Consider the following 18,251-nt stretch of genomic DNA (forward strand, 5'->3'; position numbering starts at 1 on the left):
TAACGTTGCCTAGCTGGAGATTCACTCTTATTGCCTCATGAATTATCCCATTGTTCTGCGAAGCAAGGGGAAAATATCCACTCTGATGTAGAAAATTGGAGACATATCAATAAATAAATAACACTTGAAATGTTTTTAGCCTTTAATGAACTAGGAAAAATATAAAAATATCTTAAAATATGACACTAAAAACCTGACCATTCAATGAGTCAGTACAGTTCTCAGACAGGGATTTATTTCTCAGGACTGATTAGGTTAAAAAGAGAGCAGGACAGCTCATAGCACATCACAAATACTTAATGTTATTTTTTAAAGATAATTATATCTGGATAACCCAACTTGAGGACTTCAAGAATTTAAATAAGAGGCCCCATGCTGATAATATTTTTAAACAAACTGTTCAACTACTGTAGGTTCATCCTGTGCTCCTCATTTTTTAAGAGACTGAACGGAAATGGTGGTATGTTCTCTAGGTGTTGTTTTACTAAAAATTCATAGCCAAAAGCATGTATTGGGGTCACTGAGACAAAGGGTGCATGGCTCGGTCATGTTATGGGGCAGAGGTGCTAATCCGAGGTGACTGAAGGTTGCTGGCAATACCCCTTATTTGGGGCTAGTCTCCCAGAACCAACTAGTGAAGTGGAGATACAGTTGGATTAATTTTTAGCCCAGTTTATGATTCTCCACCAGTAGAGCATGTGGTGCTACTTCCCAAAGCACTAAATTCTTCCTCCTACAGCACAACACTATCTTGTCTTGTTCTATTTATTTTCCTTAAGTATGTGTGACTTGCAGAGCATTAGCACATCAAAACATATGTTTCCTAAGCCTGTTCTCTCATCTCACCTTCACTTAGACTTTCAAGGTCAGAGCTATTTGTGGCTATCTACTTAATTGGACTTAAAATAAAAGGCAGCAGAAAATAGTGGATTTGTAATGGTCCTTCTTCGTAAGCATAAAAAAAGCAGTCTAGCTCATCTGAATGCCATTTAAATAAATCAGCCTCTTGATGAGGGCCACAAAATTCCATCCACCAGGCCACCAGTTACTATGCAGCTGATGCAAGCTAGAAGCAATGGAGTGGATATTTCCTGGGCCCTTTGGAAACCACCAGAGTTTTGAACCAATTGTGCATTAAAAGCGTAATCATCTGTTTACCCTCAGAATGTGCACATTAATCAGGTTCGCAGGATTAGTGTTCATACTAGACAATGATGGAGTAGATCATTACTAGTATTGTTATTATTTACAGTATATAGCTCCATACATTAACAAAGCTTTGTTCAAGATGAATGCAAATGTTCCTAGGCCCTGGAATGGGAAGGATTGTATGTATTTGGAGAGAATAGGTAGGCAAACAGATTGGCCCATGACCCAGAAGTATAAAGTTAAGTACCAATGTCAGATGGCAAATTAGGCCAAGTTCACACTGAGGAGTGAAGGACTGTGGCCGATTGCTCTATTGAGAGGGCTTCTGGACAAGAAGTAGGGAAGGGAGATTTGTTGGTAAGAAATTCTTAGATGAGACAGAGAAAACCACAAGTGGGCAAAGAAGGGTGATACAGCAACCAGATGACCAACATCCTGGGTCCAGTGTGCAAGTAGATTTGCATTTCTGGGCTCTCCATAATCAGGCGGTCCTGGATGCCAAGTGACTCTGGGATCCTCCCCCAGTCCTTAGCTTCAAGGAATTCATTTTTTTTTTCCCCATGACCAACTTTTCCCCAAAGCTTCCAGGGAGGATTGATCTAGATATGTCTCTAGCATAATATGAACAGCTGAGATCCCTAAAGGTTCCCAGTCTTGGAGCTGCTGCATCAGTAGAGCACCTTTTCTAAAAGCCCACAGAATGGCAGGAAGTATTGTAAGTCATATATTTGATAAGGGACTGGTAACCAGAATATATAAAGAATTCTAAAACTCAACACTAAAGCAAATAGCCGAATTTAAAAATAGCCAAAGGATTTGAATAGACTTTTCTCCAAATGCTCATAAAAAGATGCTTGACATCATTCATCCATCAGGGAAATGCAAATCAAAATCACACTGAGGTGCCACTTCATACCCATAAGGATGAGAGGAGCCAAAAAAGATAATATGAAATGTTAGCAAAAATATAGAGAAATTGGAACTCTCATATACCATTGGTGGGAATGCAAAATGGCGCTGGGACTTTGAGAAAACAGTTTGGCAGTTCCTTAAAATGTTAAACTCGGAGTTAGCATATGGCCCAGCATTTCTATTCCTAAGTATATAACAAAGAATATTGAAAATATATATCCACACAAGAGCTTTTAAACAAATACCCATTGCAACATTATTTACAATGATACAAAAGGATAAACAATCCAAATGGCCCTCAACTGATGAATGGATTAAAAATGTTTATATCCATGTAATGGGATACTATTTGACTATAAAAAGGTATAACATGAGTGAACCTTAAAAATTTTATGCTAAATAAAAGAAGCCAAACACAAAAAAGTCAAATATTATGAGGTTTTATTTAGATGACATGCGCAGAATAGACAAATCTTTAGTGACAAAGTAGATTAGTGGCTACTGGGGAACGGGGAGAGGGAGGATGGGGGAGGGACTCCTAGTGGGTATCAGGTTTCTTTGGAGGATGATTAAAATGTTCTAAAATTAGTGGAGATGGTTATATAATTTTGAATATACTAAAAAAGCACTGCACTGTATACCTGAGGTGAATGCTGTAGTAAATGAATTAAATCTCAAAAGAGCTCTTATAGAAAAACTAATTGAGAAATACTATAAAATGCTAGAAGACAAGGAAAACTATTTAGGACCACAGCTAGAATAATCTGGCTTTTGGAATTGAAGGCCCTTATCTTCCCTCACACCCAACTTAAAACCTGAGAGCATTGGAGTATTTCTAATCCCTTCTGTTTTTTTCTTTTTAAATAGGAATTTATTATTTGCATTTGACTTTAATACATAAGCCACAACATTTTATGACTGATCTCGCCAGACATTTATCATTTCATCACTACCATGATCAACTTCTTGAAGCATGACAGTGAGCCCAGCACCCTCTACCGCAGGGGCCCAGTTAGTTACCAAATAAAGGGGAGGTTCAATCTGAGACAGAAAACACAGATGCTAGCAAACCAACACAAAGTATAGCGATGATGATATGAACATGTGAACAAGTAAGATTAAATAATGATGACATATATAAGAAAAAAAGTAAATACAATTTTAGGGCAGCGATAGGAGGGCTCAAGATAATTTCATGGTTGAGAGAGGTTCAGTTTCACAGATAGGAAAACTGCTATTCTCGCAATCCTGTGCAAGAGTAAAGGGAGAGCAATTTGAAGTCCAAACATTGAGGGTTCGTTGAGGGAACTGCATATTCATATGGCTTCAAAGGAGGGGCAGAGATGGGGGGGGCCTATGAAATAAAGCAAGGGCCTAAAATGTTGGGAGGAAAACACTGTGGGGAGAAAGACAAGACTGAGAGCAGACCAGATCAGAGAGGGAAGGGAATCAGAGCAAAAGAGGCTGAGAGTAGAACATCTTTAGTAGAGCATCTTGGATGGTGATGGTGATGGTGGTGGGGGTGTGGAGGGGTGTTGGTTAATATTTTTCCTATTCAATCTGACTCAAAATTCACAGTCTCCCTATGAAGAAAATTCTAGCATTTTCTTAACTTAGGGATAAACTAATAATATGAGCCCAAAGAGGGTTAAGTAATAGGTCAAAGATCACACAACTAGGAAGCTCCATTCTATCAATAACACACAATTCCATGGTGTTAATGCTTAACCGGCACACTTCTTCTCAGAAAACAAAGTAATAGCTTTCTAGAATATACCAACGGTCAGTGCTCTCCACAAGCTAAAAATAATAGAAGAGCTCAACACATAACTTGACTGTTATCAGTTGCAGAGAAAAATGAACCTGAGTTCAAATGAGCCTTCTTGAGTGTTGGCACAACAGATAACAGATAGTGAGTGGGAAGAAGAGGAGCCCAAGATGAGCCTGCAGTTCTATCTGCAGTGGGCTTGCCCAATTCCATGTCCATCAAGCAGTAAAAGAGAAAGCTACTTGCAGAACACCACTAGCTCACTTGGCCTTTTCCAAGAAGGTGCTACAGATTGGTAATGAAGCCTTATTACCTTTCCAAATGAACTTATTTTCTTTAATTAGAATTCTTAGTGGAAAAACACTCCTATCGGTAAATTCAGGGCTTGGCTAGGTAATGAATTGTCAATCCATCATTACACACAAGTATACAGTTGGCCCTTTGTGCCCATGGATTCAACCAATGGTGCAGTGAAATTATTTAAAAAGAAATTATGTCTGTATTGAACATACATATATTCATACAGTATTTTTCCTTGTTATTATTTTCTAAACAATACAGCCTACCAATGCAGCATATGCTGTGTTAGATACAGGTAATCTAGAAAAAATTTAAAATATATAGGAGGAGATATATAGGTTATATGCAATACTAGACCATTTTATATAGGGGACTTGAGCATCCTTAGATTTTGGTACCCTTGTGGGTTAATGGAACTGATTCTCCATGGATACAGAGGCATGATTATACTTGTTTCTTTCCCATTCATAGAGAAATACAGAGTTATCAGAAGTACAGAGTTATCAGGTCTGGGGACCTTAGAGATAAACTGGTTTATATGCTTGGTCCATCGATATGCAGCCATTTTGTTGGATAAAAGAAACTCCATTTCTCCAGGCTTAGTCCCTTCCAATGCACAATTCTGAGTGCATCCTTTAAAGCTGTGAACACAGTATTAAATATGGCCTCATGCCCAGACCCTTTCCAAAACCACCAATTTTACCAGTATTAGAACCATGTCTGTATCATTTGGTTTACAAATCCAACACTTCATAAAAAGGAAACCAATCTAATTGAAATGCAGCTTCAGCCTTCTTGTTGAGGTTCTGCTTCTCTGTGATTTCATAACCTTTCTCTTCACCCATGTTTATTTTCTACCTGATGACAAGCTCACTGGGAACCACGGATATGTTGAGGCTCAACAAACTCATGCTGCAATCTATACTCTCCTTACCCTGCAATCAGCCTATTTCAAAGCAAGATGGCAATACAAAGTTTGGTGCATGTCAGCCTCTCAGAACTCCATAGGCATCTACATTGGCCAGAGAGCCAGAGTTACCCAACTGGACACAAATAGTTTGTGTGCTTGGGGAGGAAGCTGCAATAACATGTAGATCCAGTTCTAAATAACTGAAAGAGTCCCAATTACATGTACTTAAAAGTCCCTTGGGTTTCATGGCTCTGAAACTCTAAACTATAAAAAGAAGTTGAAGATAAGAAACAAGCGCAGCACCAGCCCAAAGGGCACCTTAATTAAATAAGAAAAGGTGGCTCTTCCTCTAGGTAGCAACAGTCCCATACCAAAGCACACTGCATTTCTGCTCCTACTCATCCCATTGATCAGATGGATACCTTTGAGCAGTATACTTCTAGCACAGCTTGGGGAGGGTAGTCCTGCTGAAAGGAAGTATGAGAAAAAAGAAATTTCCTAACAATAACTTTCAAAAACTAGGATTATGACCCATTGGAAGGTCATAAAATTATTTTTGAAGGTTAAAATATTTTTAATTAATGGAAAATGTAAGAAACCTATAAGTGCCTTGCACTTAGATTTTACTTTTACATGTATATCAAATATGTACATATGTAAGTGAGGTCTATGCACATATATCTTTTGGATTGAGATGTAAAATATTTTTCTCTTTTTCAATTGGTGCATTATAATTATTCATAATAATGAGATTCATTATACCATATTCACAAATGCATATAACATGATTTACTCAATCTCATTCCTCAGTGCCTTCCCTTTTCCTCCCCTGATTCACTTACTCTACTCATCTCCCTTCTATTATTATTATTATTTCCATTAGTGCATTATAATTTTATGCATTAAAATATATGTTATATATATTTATATATAATGTACATATATTATACTTTATTACATACATGTATATGTGTATACATATGTACATATTATATATGTGTATATATATGTATATATGATTCATTGAGGTATATTCAAACATGAACATAGCATAATTTGGTAGATATTGTTCCTCAGAACTTCCCATACCCTTCCTTCTCCCTCCTTCTGGATTCTCTTCCTCTATTCTATTCATCTCCCTTCTACCAATAGTGTAACATATATTTCTTAGTGTGGATCATGGTCAAAAATACTTGAAATCCACTGACTAAAAGAGAGCTTGATATAAAAAGTGAATCTAATTTGAAGGCTTACTTTGTTTTTACTCTGAACTGCCCAATGAGAAGCACTAATATAGAAGAAACTAGCATGCATTTTTGGAGTCAGCCAGATTCAAGTTCAAGTGCAGTTTAAATACCACTAAATCTGGGCCTTGGGTAATCATTGGTTTCCTGATCCTCAGATTCCTGATCTGCAGGTAGAGATAATAATATCTATTTTCACAGTGTGGACATAATAAGTACCTGGTGTGGTGCTATGCCTGGTTTTCAGATCCCTTTCTGCTCTTGACTTATGGAAGATAAGCACAGTCCAAAAATCACCAGCAGGTTAGGGACACACATGCAGTGTCAAGGAGGGTTTTCACTGCCAGAAGTCACAAATGCTGAGAAGGTTTAGGGTTCTGCAGTAAACTTTAAATGACATTCCCCCATGCACATTGTTTTCCCATCTGTCTGGAAGAGCTATCTCGCACAGCATGCGTAAGCTAAAATGATAGTTTGATAAAGTCAATTAAAGCATTTTAGTGAAAATATTACCTGCAAACCAATTAAAGAAAAGTTAAGGCTAGTCTCTGGTCTTCTGTTAGAGTAAACACATTAGATTGCTATTTTGGCCCAGTTGGGATATTTCACAGATTAACTATTATAGCTTCTGAGTATAGAAATGACAAACTGAAATCTCAGTATATTAGGTCATCTCAAATGTATTAGATCTTCTTAATCTATTAGGTCATGTAGGTCAAAGCTCCCTTTTCCAGATGAGCATATTGGCATCCTGGGAGGTAGAAAATTTCCCAAGGTCGTATAGCAAGGGAGCAGATCCCAGTTCTTGAGAACCTCATCTGCCAACTCCTTTGTTACAGGCCTTCTCTTCAGAATAATTCACCAATTAAAACAAAAACAAAAACTGTTTTATTTAGGTGGGAAATGTGGGGAAGGATGAGAACTAAAGTTAGTGAGTCTCAGTATAGATTTGTAAGAGATCTTTGTATGAGTCATCACAGCGAACTTTAAAATTGACACAAAAGACACATAGGAAACAGGCAATCTATAAAAGAAAAACTTAATTTGTCATAAACATATGTTTCAAAGCTCAACCCCCAAATTAATCAGAGAAATGTAAATTGAAACTAATTAAAATTCTACATTTCACCTTTCAAATTGTAAAACATTGAAAATTATAATATTCAACACTACCAAGTATGTAGCAAAGTGGCAGAAACTTAAAAGAGCTCATAAACTTTAGTCTAGAATTTCTGCTTCTACTAAATCAGAAATTCATGTATAAGGTAATTTATTGTAGCACTTCTTATGGCACTAAAATATTACAATACATGACAACACAAAAAAGGCTCTCTGTTTTATAATTCCAAACAGCTAATATTTTAGAATTTTTTAAAGCCTTCATTTTTAAAAATATTTATTTTTTAGCTTTAGGTAGACACAATATCTTTATTTTATTTTTATGTGGTGCTGAAGATCGAACCCAGTAGCTCACGCATGCCAAGCGAGCATGCTACTACTTGAGACTATTCCCAGCCCCTAGAATTCTTAATGACATATGACATGTTCATTACAGGCTAAGATTTTTAAAAACTGTATTAAAATTGTAAATATTCTATATAACTTTAAAATTGTGCATATCCAATACTACTTCAATTTATTGAAATAAATAGTTATAGATACATGTATATAAACATGTGTATATGTGTGTATATGAGAAGTCTGGAAGAATATATGCAAAAGTTGTCTTTGGATGGTGCACAGTTATTTTTGGATGGTACAATGTAGAGATTATAAGCTATTTAAGATTTTCTTTTTAAAGTTTCGATGTTTTTATAATCTTGTGCAATGAATACATTGCCCTAATATCTGGATAAAAAATGTTATATAAAAGGCAAGTCTAAAATTTAAAGTGGCCCCATATAAAAAATTTCTTATTAGATTTGCCTCAGAATTGATTTGACTAAGATTTTTGCTGTTGGTAGGATTTTTGTTGATGAGGAGTGTTACTACCATGGTCAGACTGTGTTAATCATTTTGAGCATATAGCAGCAAATTTTCAGGTCAGTGCCATTGTTGTATGTATTACCTTTTGACAAATCAATGGTCTGAAACATATATTTTTGGCAACATGATGCATTAAACATTCAGAGAAGCCTTTTCCAATATATTACTTCCTGAAATGTTGGATGTTATAGTTTTAATATACTTTTAAAATACCCAATTATGTTAGTGACGAATAAGGGATCTAATTCCCTAATTCCAGAACACCCTGTAAGCATAAATCCAGAGGCATCTGTTGTATTGCTTTGACTCTCAGGTATCTGCTATTTCCCAGTGACCTAGAGAGTAGGCTATTAGAAGCTACTAGCATGAGATCTGATGAGGGGAGGTAGTTCAAAGGTATCTTTTCCCTGGAAGCTGGGAATCTTGAGGGCCATACTCTTGATGGGTAGATAAGGAGGAAAATCTACTTAGCAAAGGTAGGATTTGCCTATTTTGGTGGGATGTGCCTATTTTGGTTTTGGCAGGGGTGACTCTTCCTTAAGAATTTCTAGACACAGGCTTATTTGTGTGGGTTTGAGATCTGATTCACCTACTACCTGGGTAGGAAAAAAGTCAAACATTTATATTAGAATGGTTCCAAGTTAGTAATAATACCAGGCCCTTAGCAGAAGAGCAATACCTCTGAAGGAATGCACTTAAAACCTGTCAATAAATTCCCACAAGTAAAGTTGGAACGAATATTTGTCCCAGATTAAATCATCAAGTTTTAAAATAAATCACTAAATATAAGGAAGCAACCTCACACAGTCAAGACTCAATAAAACAAAAAACTAGACCCATAACTGTATTGATACTGAAATTATCAAACACGAAATAGAAAATAAATATATTTAATATGTTTAGAGGAATGAAAGTAGGCATTAAGAGCAAAATGAGAGTAAGAAACAATGAAAATCAATTTGGCCAATTTGAAAAAGAGCCACAAAGAATTTGTAGAAATGAAAAATATGATGATGAAAATCAATAGATGAATTTCAGCAGGTTAGACAAAGCTGAAGAGAAAATGGGAAATTGGAAGACAGAAAGAAACGACTAGAATGAAGATCAGAGATGGCAAAAGGTTGAACAGTGAAAATGAATGAAAAACATTCAGAATGGTCCCAGGAATGCCTAATGGGAATTCAAGAAGGTAATACAGTGAGACCAAGAGGGTAGAGACACTAAGCCTCAGAGTCAGGAAGCCGAGTGAGTCACAAGTAGGGGACACAGAAATGAGGCAAACATGCCTGACATGGCTTAAGGAAAATGCTGAACAAGGAAAACAAAGTCTTACCAGGAATCACAATTCACCCCGACAGTATCTTTTCAACAGTAAAAATGGAATTCATACACAGTGAAATGTTTTTTTCAAAATGGGAAGAGAACATCATTTTTTATCCATCAGAACTACCTTTCAAGAACAAAAGCAAAATACATTTCTAAGCAAATAAAAACTAGGGACATTTACTATTAATAGAATCTTGATTAGGGAATTTATAAAGAATATGCATCAGGAATAGAGGGAAAAATTAGGAAAAAATCTGATACACAAAAAAGGAATGAGAAAAGAAATTGGTAAAATTGTGGGGAAATCTAAAAATATTGACAACATAGTGTCAATGCCTAATTTGTGGATTTAAAAAAACTTCAAAGCTATACCTCAATAAAACTACCACAAAACATCAAGGTAAAACATAAATCCTGGACTTTGAATCTTATATAAGAGGAAAGAGGTGGTTGGGTTAGTACCAGGTTGCTTAGCTAACATATAAAGACACTAATTTTGTCCTGTGTTAAGTTAAATATAAATATTAAATTTTTTAATGTAAATACTTTAAAAAAGAATATGATGTCTAAATTCTAAACTATTATAGAGAGAAACAGATTTAGGGGGAAAAAGCAACAAAAAAAGACAAGGAAAACTATAAAAATAAACAGAAAGAACAAACTGAAAGCATAAAAATAGAGTGATAGAAAAGAATCCAAATATAACAATAATCACAATCAGCAAACTAAACAATCTAGTTAAAAGAAAATGATTGTGAGACTGACAATCTGACATTTCAAACAGAGTTCAGGTATATTCTGTTCACCAGAGATTTACCTAAAAAGAAGGTTGAAATTTTCTAAAAAATGAAAAAAATAAAACCTGCCGAATTCACACTGTAAAGGTACTTGTGTTCCCAGCAGCCAGAGAGAAGGTTAATGTAACAATCCCAGTCTTTGCTAAATTTGAAACAATTTGTACACACACACACACACACACACACACACACACACACACACACCTCAGTACGTCAGGGATTAGGGGTGAGAGGGTAGAAGGGAAAGGTAAGGAGTGGAGAGGAAAAGGGGAGGGAAGAGAGTTGACAGGGAGGATGTGGTGTCTGCTTTTCTCCCTTGCCTGAAGGACTGACCAAGTTTAGGTCCTCTCTTGCCACAGGAAACCTCAGCGGTAAAGGAAACAGCCAGAGGCAATTTGAATTTAATGTCCTGAAAACTCCTAGGCTCTTTTGGGTCTTAAAATGCTTCACTTACCTCTGAAACACATGTAGTAACTGATGGGTTAGTAGGGGAAAACAAAATAAGAAAAATACCACCATGCTGCATCTCTATGTAAAAAAACATCATATTCATAGGCATCTAGTCAGTGAAGCATTTTAATGCCTAAATTCTCTTTCTTTTGAGGATAGGAAATTAGTTTCCACATTCATCAACAAGCATATCCTTTTTCTTTTCGTAAGGACAATCTTGCCTTCCTTGAAGTTTGTACATTAATTTTACTAATTAATTAGGCTTGGGGGGTGAGTTTTATAAGATTTTGAACCTTAAGCCAGCTTTGGGCTGCACATGGGCATTTATAACATTATTTATGATTTAATGCATTAAATACTTATATAAGGAGTATTTGTTGTTTTAATTCTGATTTTCTCAAGAATATCAATAACAATTTAAATCACAAAAACTGTTTACAACTTTTTAAGCATACACACTGGGTAAAGGTACACCTAAATTACCAAGGAGTCTGATTCTCCAACTATCCAGCTTTAGCATCTTTATTTAGATCATTCCCTTTATTAGAACCTGGCCGACTTGCTGTCAGATTACAGTGCCAAGTCTACAAGGTTAAATACCATGGACAGCTGCTTTCTAGGCCAATGACAGCCTTGCACGGTAGCAGATCAACGGGATCCCAGCAGTCAGGCCAGGCACTCAGCAAAATGTGCTTGGCTGTCCTGAAATTCAACTGCTTTACATCCTGCAAGATGCAAGTTTATTCCCAGCTGGCTATAATGGATTTTAAGAAGAGAGTTCTAGTCATTTATAAAACTACCCTGAAAACAAGTCTATTAGTACAGATATTATTAAACCCTAGTCAATGTCCTCCTTATTTCATATAAAATTCTACAAAATACTTTCAGGACCAAAAAAAGTCATTTGGAGATTTCTTGGGAGTTTACAATAATACTTAAACTGCATATATTCACCACATGTGAACTAGGGCATGAATATATGACAGATATTTTATATCTCTAAGGGGTATGACAGCCTGCTTAACTCAGTGATTTGTTGCAGTAAATTCAATCTTTAAGGAATGATTTATAATCTCAAATCTAAAGTAATTGATTCTGATTCATTTTCATTTAAGAACAGAACATAAAAGGAAAGGAACTTATATTTATTGAACAATCCATATTTGCCAAGGACTTTGTTAAACACTTAACAATAATGTCTCTTCATTTAATAGTTTCCCCAAACATATAAAGTAGGTATTATTACTCTCATTTTCCATATTAGGAGATTGAGGCTCAGACAGTTGAAATGACTTCTCCAAGGCCTCTGGGCTTATTATATGGCTAGGCTTAAAATCCTTTCCTCCCTGAGTTGAAGCTCCAGGGTCTCTCCACCATATATACTATACAACAAGTACTTGGGGCTGAAAGGGAAATAATATAGTGAACACATCTGGTGGTGGTGAGGAAGCATAAATAGGAGAAACAGTTATGAATATAACATGCTTTCTTTTTTGATTAGGGATGTCCAAAATTTCCAAATTAAAAAACAAACAGTATTGAACATAGTGGAAAATTATGGATTGGGTATAACTGCTAAGGAATGTCAGTCGGAATTGCTGAGTAAATTATCAGAAAAATGACTCTACAGCAACCTAATTGAATAGTTAAAGATCTTGCCAGGACTACTTTAAAGAATGACATAGAATTGATTAAATACAGCCTGTAACCTCTATTTAAAAAGTTATTTCCCAAATGCATGAAACTGGCTCCTCATTCCCACTTCTACTAAAATCAAAACATAAAATCCTGCAATCCTGTATACACCACTGGATTGCTCTGCAAATTTCTTCCTCACAAATGTTGCTAATATAAGTTAATGAAATTACACTGTAGTGTAATAAAACAAAAAAAGTACTGAGATCTCAAAAAGACTTTCTACTGTTGATGTGCCCAAGATATTTATAAGACACCAAATCATGTCCTTGCCTCTAAAGTACATACCTTTCTTTGACAGCTGTTCAGTACTCTGATTGGAAAAAAACAGACTACTTATGCAAACCAGTTAAATGGGCTTTAGGAGAGGGTTGAGGGATCTTCCTCTTGGTTACCAAGATAGAGAGAGGAAAGAGGCTCCAGGGATAGCCCTATCTTATGTCCTGAAGGGTATGTACTCAGTTGTCACATCTGAATGATGTTTGCCAGATATTTTGCTAAATATTTGAGATGTTAAAAAAATGTTAGTAAAAACATTTCTCCTTTGCATGTAATAAACAGAAATATTATTTCTTTCTATAATTTCTCCCTACATATTCCTGTTTGTTTGTTTTTTCCAGCACTTTACTTCCATTTCATAGCTGCTACAAAAATGATGGTCATTAAAAGTGACTATTATATAAATTTAGCTAAAATAATGATATATTTTTAAAAAATTCTTTTTGGAAAAATATCTTACCCCATACTCAAGTATCTGTTTTATACATACAGGAGAATTTTCCCAGATGCTAGTAAGAAAGAATCTGTATAAGTACCTGGATTTTTCTGTTTAAAATCATGTTCAGAGATGACATTCTTTGTTAGGAAATGAATCAAAGCTTCATTATGACATGACATAAAATTTTATTGATTCTGCTTATTCATTATTTTTTTTTAATTTTACATTTTTGATAATCAATTTCTTAAGCACTTTACCAATCTGCTTTCCAACTAAGCAGTAGGATTGGCACTATCATCATTAAAACTTCCTCAAATTCTGCAAAAATATGTTGAGTCACATTTCTTGTGGTATACAAAAAAGGGTCATTGCAATACAGACACAGGTGGCAGGGCTGTCTATTTGCTCTCTGGATGGTGAATGCTGATCAGATCCCAATCAAGTGATCTGAAATATTTTCTATGGATCAAGAAAAATGATGGGTTTGGGGATGGGCTCAATGGGAGAGTGCTTGCCTAGCACATGCAGACCCTGGGTTCAATCCCAGCACTACAAAATAAAATAAAATTTAAAAAGAAAAAAAAAACAGCCATGACCCCTCTAGTTACTATACTTGCTGGGCCCCAGACTGCTGATTTGAAGGTACAACTTTGATGAAGCAAACTTTCTGCCCTAAACATTTTCAAAGAGATGCTGCTTGATAAATATCACCTGTCCATTTAAAAATCAAGAGCCTTACAATTTGTTAGGAACGTATACACTTTCCTATGAAAATTAAATCGCTCACAAAATCATTAAGCTTAGTTTCCTAAAAATAGAAGACAAGTAAATGCTGAGCTGGCTATGGGGTGCTTACGTAACCTATATGTTCAAGTGTTTTTGCTATGAAGCAAGTAGCTTAGGAACTTGGTAGACATTTAGAAGAATGCCAAGTTATTTTTTCTTACGCCACTGGTAGTCTGGATATCACAAAAATGCAGAATGCAATCTGCGATCCACTGCAACCACAAACACCATCACATTAAAAAAAGTTGCAGATCTCAAAGACATAATTATGGTCAAGAAAAGCATTAAATAAATCCCATTACCAACCTTTGCTTGGGCCTCTGGTGCTGTCACCTTGACGACTTTATTGCGATTTATCATTTGCTTCACCCATGTTTCCACTTGGACGTTGAATTTCATGAAAACCACATAGCCAAAATAAGCTGTCAAGAGGAGCAAGCTTTCCCACCACATGATAAAATTATCCAGAAAAAATATAATCAGCATGATCAAGTCAACGATGTAGAACGACACATCCCGAAAGAGCGGCCACCATGTCAGGTTTAGTATTTCTCTAGAAAACAGAGCACACATGCCAATAACGAAGAGGATATTGAACACTGCTGAACCTACAATTGTGCCTATGCCAACATTGCTGTGAGCAATGAACACCCCTATGAGAGAAGTGAAAAGTTCTGGGGCTGAACCGCCTGCAGCCATAAAGGTGGCTCCAGCCACATCATCGGAGATGCCCAGCTTCTCGGTGATGACCGTCAAAGAAGGAACAAAGAACTCATCGCAGACAATGGCTAAGGCTATGAACATGTAGATCATTCCTATGACGTGGAGGATGATGGCGCCTTTTCTCCGATCCTCAAGGGAGAAGATGTCTCTCGGGTAGTCTCCTTGGGCATGGTCTGTGCTGTTCTCAGATGTGCCTTCCTGAGAAAGAGGTGGCTGTGGAGTGTAATCCTGAATCTTGTCATTTAAATCTAAGAGAGTTCTTTGAGGGTAACTGTGTGCTACCCTCGGGCCACTGACAACACTGGCTTCCCCTGTGCTCTGTGTGTCTGTCTCAGAAAAGGCACTGATTGAAAATGGGACAGTGCTAATGGCCACCAGGCCCATGAGGAGGCCTACAATTCGAATTAACTTCAGTTTTTTCCTGACATTATAATGTCTTCTGTAGCCAGATGGTGATTGGTTGGAACACCATTTCTCAAGGAGGGTGACAGTGGTGCTTTGGTGCAGATCCATCCTGGGTCTTCTGGTGGATGTGGTGGTCTTCAAAACTTTAAACTCTCCCAGATGTTTGTCATACTTTTCTGTACTTTTATAGTTAATGGTACTTGTGGGGCACTTCCACAATCAGGGAGTCTTAGGTTTCACAAGAAGTTTTCATCATTTATGCTTAAATTAAAAAAAAAAAAGATAAGTATATTATAAAACCTTGTCTTAAAAAAAAAAAAAGAACTTTGCAGATCTGATAAAACCCTTTCTGGCAGTATATGATCATGGATGAATTACTAATTCCTCTGTGCCTTAGTTTCCTCATTGTAATTATACCTCAATACTCGTAATGGTTTTTATTTATTTTTATTTATTTATTTATTTATTTATTTATTTGTGATGCTTGGGAGAAAAGCCAGGACCTCCTATATGCTAGGCCAGTGCTCTAACACTGAGCTACATCCCCAGCCCCACGGGATTGCTTTAGGAAGAGTTAAAAAATACATAGCACTTAGAATAGAAAGTGTCACATAGTAGGCACTTATTTGGGCTTATGTAAGCATGAACCTAAATATACATTTTGGTAAATCTGATGTTAGGAGACATAAGTATAAAATGGAGACAGAAGTATAAACATTTTATACATGGAAATTAATTTATTCACCTTAAATCATGTAACAACATCTAATAGTAAAAAGATCAGACTTCTTTCAGAACTATCTAGGTTCTTGTCAACTGACATTTATTCACTGTGTTTTCTTCTAGTCCAATTACATAATTCCCTCTTACAGGTACATTTCCTGATTTAATCTATCATCTGGAGAGGGTTGTGTTTGGGAGAAGGTAATACTCTTTTCGTGAATACATAATGATCACAGGATCTTGTTTTTCAGAAAAGTCTCTTCTGTATCAGTTACAGAAAAGTAGCCCTTTAAGATTTTAAGCAATGTTTTGGTGACATGAACAAGCTGTTTTCTTAAAACATCTAGATATGGTTTACAGATAAAGCTTTCTTTTTTTTTTTTTTAAAGCAACCTTTAGTGGTATTCAAAATAGCTTAATCAAACAAATCCCAAAGCAGTGAAATAACAAGTAGGCTATTTTGAGAGACCAAATGTGTGTTTCATAAACAACATGCAAGTTGCAGCAATACCTCCATCCAAAAAAATCTGCCACAAATAATTCCAACACCGACCCTGTAATAGATTAGATATCCGACTCAAGAGTTTGTATTCTCTATTCCACTAAAGAGATGGGTAAAATACCTGGACACAATCACTGATATACTGAAGGTTCCTCTTTATTTTAAAAAGCAGTACCCCCACCCCTCATCAACGATTTAATTTTAGAGGTATTCCCTGAGATCATCTCAGGTGTAAAATAAGATAATTAAACACACGCCACATAAACACTGGGATTAGCTGGAGCTCAGATTTTTAAAGCAGAGCAAAAGTACAAGTCAATCCAGGTTGACTTGCTGCTCCTCCTGAGATAACCCGAACCGTCAGATTCCAGGCTAGCTGCGGTTGTGGATGCTTAGCACCAACGATTAAGCGACTCACAGCGCTTCAGGGATTGTCACAATACCCGGCCCGGGCTACCGGCAGAGACTGACTCAACTCCAGGGGCGCACGATCAGCTCCAGCCTATCTAGGCTTTCCCTGCAAACCCACCGCTCAGCTCGCTGGGATCTATCCACAGGCGAAGTGAGCCCCCAGCCGTGCCCCAACTTTGCCTTGCGTGGTCCCAAACTTTCCCTGGTGGGTTAATAGGAAAATAAAACTAAAGGGCAGATGCTCCACCTGCAAACCGGGAGATGCATTTTGGAGTGGCTCCTGACCCGCATTTCTCTGGATTGTTTGTGGGTGGCTGGGAAGCAGGAGCGTCCCTTTGCGCATTTTCCCCCAAGGCAGGCCCTGCCAGGTGTCCCCAACTGGAACCAGAGGGTGGGAAAAGCAGGGGGCTCGGAAACCACGCCCCGAAGCGGAGAGAGTTGGCTAACTCCTAGCCGGGCCTGGGGCCCCCACATCCACCGCCGAGCCACCTGTGAGCCTGCTGCGAGGCAGCGGGATGCGCGCAATGGGGATCCGGGGACCACCACCGCGGCTGGAGGCTGGCAGGGCGCTGCCGCCCGCACTTACCGGGATCGGTTTGGAGCACTCGCACAAGCTGGGGGCAGAGCGCGCGGCCCGCCTCACCGGTCTGCCGCCTCTTCTGGTCCTCCACCTAGCCTCTCCGAGGCCCGGGCTCCAGCTCGCTCTGGTAGCCGCTCTTGGCAGCCGGGGCTGGCCTCGCGATGAGACTGAGCCGCGGCGAGCCGGGCGCTAGGCGTCTGGCACTGCCGGCCCCCTGCAGCCCCTCCCTCTCGGCCGTGCGGCTGGAGCCGGGCCGCAGCGCGCTCAGCTCCCTCCCGAGTCCCTGCTCCACGCCTCCTGGGCGCAGAGGCGACGCCCGCAGCCGTCTCTTAGGAGATTTCTCCGCAGTGGGGACAGGGGTCAGGATTAGCAGGCAAGCAAGGGCAGAGAGGAGAGATCATTTGGTCAGTGACGCGCGCCTGATTCCGAAAGCCTGAAAGTGCTGTCAACTTTGGGGTCATCTATGCTGGGCACCTCCTCTCCAATTATCTGCAAAAATATGATACGAGTCGGGTCTGTCTTTAGGAGGCGATGTAATATGTAATGGTGGGAAAGATGCCCATTAAAAAAGCACAGAGGCTGTAGTGCAGGGTATTTGGGTCCAGGTTGCTGGAGGCTTAGGTTTGGATAGTTGGGACACTGAAAGGTCTTTATTACGTGCGTGATGAGACTAAGAGGCAAGACATGGTGTCATTTTGAGTCACTGAGAGGGTTCAGATTTTGCCTCTGGACTCCCAGCCTAGTGCTCTTTCCTGCCCTGTCTGGACAGCAAGATCCCCTTGAGTCAGTCTTGTTGGGGATTAGAGGCAGGAATTTGGGTCAAAGAGTGGTAGAGCACGATACACACCTGCTGCTGAGGGAAACCC

At 38.1% G+C, this 18,251-nt stretch overlaps 1 protein-coding gene across 4 annotated transcripts in view; it reads right to left on the reverse strand.

Moving 5' to 3' along the window:
- Slc24a2 (solute carrier family 24 member 2) overlaps positions 1–17,746 on the reverse strand; it is a 214,460-nt gene extending 196,714 nt beyond the window's left edge. For 2 of the 4 annotated variants that reach the window (XM_078047692.1, XM_005335902.5), the window contains exons 1-2: positions 17,392–17,743; positions 14,348–15,430 (exon numbers count right to left, since the gene is read on the reverse strand). In XM_078047692.1, coding sequence (XP_077903818.1) covers positions 14,348–15,277 — 930 coding nt within the window. In that variant the 5' untranslated portion in view covers positions 15,278–15,430; positions 17,392–17,743. Of the gene's footprint in view, positions 1–14,347; positions 15,431–17,391 lie in introns of all 4 variants that reach the window. The other 2 variants (XM_021733688.3, XM_005335904.5) reach the window with 2 other exon arrangements.
- Positions 17,747–18,251: the final 505 nt, after the last annotated feature.

This window comes from Ictidomys tridecemlineatus, chromosome 4, assembly GCF_052094955.1.
Source record: "Ictidomys tridecemlineatus isolate mIctTri1 chromosome 4, mIctTri1.hap1, whole genome shotgun sequence".
NCBI classification, from domain to species: domain Eukaryota; kingdom Metazoa; phylum Chordata; class Mammalia; order Rodentia; family Sciuridae; genus Ictidomys; species Ictidomys tridecemlineatus.